General features: G+C 45.0%; 1 protein-coding gene across 1 annotated transcript; it reads right to left on the bottom strand.

The window, feature by feature from the left end:
* Window positions 1-1,476: 1,476 nt before the first annotated feature.
* CCN1 (cellular communication network factor 1) lies at window positions 1,477-4,322 on the bottom strand. The gene is made up of 5 exons (XM_051999249.1): window positions 4,230-4,322; window positions 3,703-3,916; window positions 2,960-3,319; window positions 2,577-2,785; window positions 1,477-2,453 (listed from the first exon to the last, which is right to left on the bottom strand). The coding sequence occupies exons 1-5, from the start codon at window positions 4,290-4,292 to the stop codon at window positions 2,151-2,153; spliced, it is 1,149 nt and encodes a 382-aa protein (XP_051855209.1). The 5' UTR covers window positions 4,293-4,322; the 3' UTR covers window positions 1,477-2,150.

The following is a 4,322-nucleotide window of genomic DNA, read 5'->3' as shown; positions in this document are numbered from 1 at the left end:
GCGAACAGCATTTTCCCAAACATTGATACAGCCTTCTCAACTCCTCCTGGCCCCATTAAACAGGTCTTTTTCCTCAAGAATGTCAGTCATCTAGCCTTTGACCCTCTGGATAGCCAAACTCCATTCATGTCCCCCCAATATAAAGCGTAATTATAAAAAAGAGAAGGGGGAAGGGGAGGCAACCAGGTCTCTCCTCTCTATTGGAAAAGTACTTGAAATTCCTGGCATTCCTTTCCATTTAATAGCATGTTTACTTAATCACTGGCTTATTAGGATTAACACAAGTCATTGCTTCAAGCTCATTTAGGGACAGCACACTTGCCTTGCCTTCTCCAGATGGCAGGATTTCCCCACCCCCAACCCTCTAGTTTTTTCCCCCTGCTTTAAACCCAAAGATTTTAATTTCCAACAAATCACCGGAGAGAGATATGGGCAAGCCAGGCTCAATCCATCATTCAGTCAAGTATCATTTTAATGAAGTATTTTAATCTACATTTGAGAAAGGATATTATTTGAGAGGTGGAGGCTATAAACAGTAAGCAGTCCTTCATGATATAAGGGACCAAAGCTACTACATTTCTAGTTGTGAGCAGCCTGGTGATGAATGAAGTGATTTTTCTTGTTACGTTTCTAAGGATTTCATTGATAACTGCTTCCCTCCCTCTCCCCTGCCCTGCCCCATATATATATATCATAAATACTGTCCTCTCCAAAATTACCAACGATCTCTTAATTGTCAAATCTTAACTGTCAAATTGCTACAGCATCTAACATTATTGATCACTTCCTCCTAGATGCCTTCTCTTTTTAACAAAACATTTTATTTCTTTTCAATCAACAAGCATTTATTTCTTCTCCCTCTGCTCATTAAAAAAAAAGAAGAAAACCCTTATATTAACAGGCATAGTCAACCAAAACATATTCCTAAATTGGCCAGATCTAAAAATATATGGCTTATTCTGCATGTTGAGTTCATTTCCCCTTTGAAAAAAGTAGGTAGATTAGCTAATATTCCCAGTGATGTCTGTCTCTCTCCTGACCAATATTCTTACATACAATAAAGAGAAAGATCTTTTAAATATCTAATGGTTAGTGTCTAGTGACTATTGTACTACCACTTCACAGACTGCACTTCTATGGGGGAAGAGTCATTAGTTGCTATCAAATATATCCTTTCCTCATTCTGTCCTTATTGCATGACTGTCTAATCTTAATTCCAAGGTTTTCTCCACTGAAGAAATAGAAGCAATAATTTTCCACTTATATTTCCCTCCCTCCCTCAAACTGCCAGACTGTCTAGGAAAGTACTCAAACTGGAGTCTGTATTTAAATCTCGGTTCTGTCCCTTATTACCTATGTGATATTGACAAGTCATGTCACCTTTCTTTGCCTCAGTTTCCCCATCTGCAAAGTAAGCTTTGCCTGCATGACCTCCAAGACCTCTTGTACTTCTGAAATTGAGTCATACTCAGAAAGTTAGGTAAATATTTCTTTATTAAATGATTAATTCCATAAATAAATTTTTTTCACTGAATATAAAATTAAAATCATTTACAACTTATTCCAGTATTACATTTTTTCCCCAAGAAAAGCTACATTTTTTTTTGATAAATAAAAACATTCAGTCTTAAAACAGCTGGTTTCTGTTTGCAGTTCAGATGCAGTTGGTACATCATAGCTGCCACTCAGGCTTTACACTCACAGAGTGCCACATCAGGAAAGGGTGGAAAATTCTCAATTTGCTTCTGGAAAAAGGATCAAAAAAACTTCAGGTGTCTCACTAATCACATCATCTCTTTAAAAAGGCACAGAAAGAAAAGGAGAGAAGTCTGTTTACCAAATAATTTACAAACAGAAAGCAGAATGTTGTCGACTTATATAACAGGCTCCAAAACGAAGCAATAAAAAGGGGCTCCAATACTATGAAGCATTAAGTATTCTCAAATCTCGTTTGCCTTAGTGTCCATCTGCACAGTGCACTGGGAAGTTTCAAAAATACCTTGAAGGGGACTCGAGAATGAGCTAGGTGGCCCTTCTACAATAGGGTTCCTTCTCCCTTCCCCGGCCCACCCCAGCCCCACGTGTCTAGGTATTTCCGATTCTGACACTGCCTCCCCTCAGTTTCCCTCTCCAGCCCCACAAAGGGCCGTTTAGTCCTTAAATTTGTGAATGTCATTGGACAGCCTGTAAAACGGGAAAGTGCCCTCGTTGGCGTGTGGGCAGTTGTGGCTGCATTTGCAGGACTGGATCATCATGACGTTCTTGGTGACGAAGTCGCCGTCCTCGCAGCGGAACCGGACCTTGACGGTTCTGGTCTGCTGGGGTGTGCAGCATCTCCCGTCCGTGCAGTTGCCACAGTACTTGGGACGGTACTTTTTGAGGCTGGTGCATCCCGCAAAGGTAAACGCCGTGGGCTCGGCAGCTTTCCTGGTCTTGTTGCATTTCTTTCCCTTCTGCAAGAAGAGAGAGGGAGGGAAATAAAAGCAGGAATTATTTCTCTGAGAGGCAAACTCGTGGCACGTGGGCCTGGTAACAATTTCCATGAAGCTGGGCTGACTATTAAGTTCGAAACTGACCTTGAGTGTGCTATGCTCCGTCTGGCCACAGGGGCGCACTTCACAGATTCTGGTTTCTTTAATCAAGCGACATTGAGGGTTGTCATTGGTTACTCTGGTCGAGACACCAGTTCCACAGGTCTCAGAGCAATGGGACCATGCAGTTGTTTGAACAATGCATTTCTGGCTATGCAATAGGTTATATAGGATGCGTGGCTGAGATCCAAAAACTATAATGGGGGGAGGAAAGAAAGAAGAGAAGAGAGAGAGAAAAGAGTGTTATTCTAAGTTTTCAACTGGCCACTCTGCCCAGAGAAAGAAACAGCTTTTACTTGTCTAACAATTTAAAACGAATCAGAGAATTCATTCCACTACTCCTTTTACAAGTCTCAGCGCCTACTTACCGGGGAGTTGTTTTAAAGGGATGCCTCCTTTTCCGACGGCAATCAACTCATTGTTTCTGGTGAGTTCGATTTCGGAGGCTCCTATTCCAAGTCCCTTGCTCGGGAAACGTTCCACCGCATCCAGAGAATTACTAGTCATGTCGTCATCGCACATCCATTCTTCACAGCACTTCCCGGGCAATTTGACCAGCCGGGGGTTGCCGCAGCCCAAGGTGGGAAGAGGCAGTTCTTGGGGACACAGAGGGATGCACCCCACCGCCCCGTCGATACATGTGCACTGGTGTTTACAGTTGGGTTGGAAACTTTCACCGTTCTGGTATATTCTGGCGTTATATTCACAAGGTCTTCCCTCGGACTGGGCTGCAGAGATGATCAAAAAAAAAGGGGGGGGAGGGAAAAGATAGGGTTAACTTTCCCAATCACTGCTTGAAGCTCCTACGTATTTTTTTTCTCTGTTAAATTCACTTTACGGTAAAGTTCTCCTACAATTCCCCGGAGACCCAAGACTAGAACAATAAGTCAGTCAGGAATCACTTTTCCGTATGGGCTTTTAGCGGGGCCCAGACATACTGAATTGCATTCCAGACTGCTGAAATCATCTGCCTTTCTGCCAAGCTACCAACAACAAAGCATAGCCATACATGGCCTCAGTGGGACCAAACTTCTGGACTAGAGGGGCCCGTTATTATTATTGTTATTGTTGTCGTTGTCGTTTTAGGAAGCCCAGACCGCGAGCGGCTCACCTCGGCAGATTCCTTTCAGAGCCGTGGAATTGGCGCCGAAGTTGCATTCCAGCCCCTTGGTGTGGTCGCAAGGTTGAAGTTTACTGCAGTCTTCGTTAAGCTGTTTCGCACAGACTTTGCAGCATTTGCAGCCGTCCAGGACCAGCCCCACTCCCGGGGCGCATTTGGGTACCTGGAGGGGACACTGGCAAGAGGCTGTGCAGTTGGAGAGCGCCTGAAAAGCGAAAGGAACACAGTGAGAAAAGCTGCAGAATGCAAAGCGCCCCCCTCTCTTCCCCCGCCCCGGGGGAAAGGGGAGCTCTCAAGGCATTGAGCTAACGCGCTGTTCCAGCCAGCCCCGAGTGCCTTCTAAGGGGGTCAAGTTCATCCGGGGACCCAAAGTCCCGGGAAGGCTTGGCAGGGACTGCAATGGCAGGCTTACTACAAACAGTCTGCCCCCTCCCCACTCGGGGCTGCGGTTTGGGGACTGGGGTACGGCGTGAGGGACCGGGAGAAGAAACAAGCAGGATACGGGCTGCCAAACTTACCAGTCCGGCTAAATGGAACAAGGTGACGGCAAAGACGAAACTTCTGGCTGCCTGGGAGCTCATTGTTAATAGTGCAGGAATAGCCCTCGTGCT

Source organism: Antechinus flavipes, chromosome 4 (assembly GCF_016432865.1).
Source record: "Antechinus flavipes isolate AdamAnt ecotype Samford, QLD, Australia chromosome 4, AdamAnt_v2, whole genome shotgun sequence".
In the NCBI taxonomy this organism is placed as follows: domain Eukaryota; kingdom Metazoa; phylum Chordata; class Mammalia; order Dasyuromorphia; family Dasyuridae; genus Antechinus; species Antechinus flavipes.
This window is presented reverse-complemented; position numbering and strand designations above follow the sequence as displayed.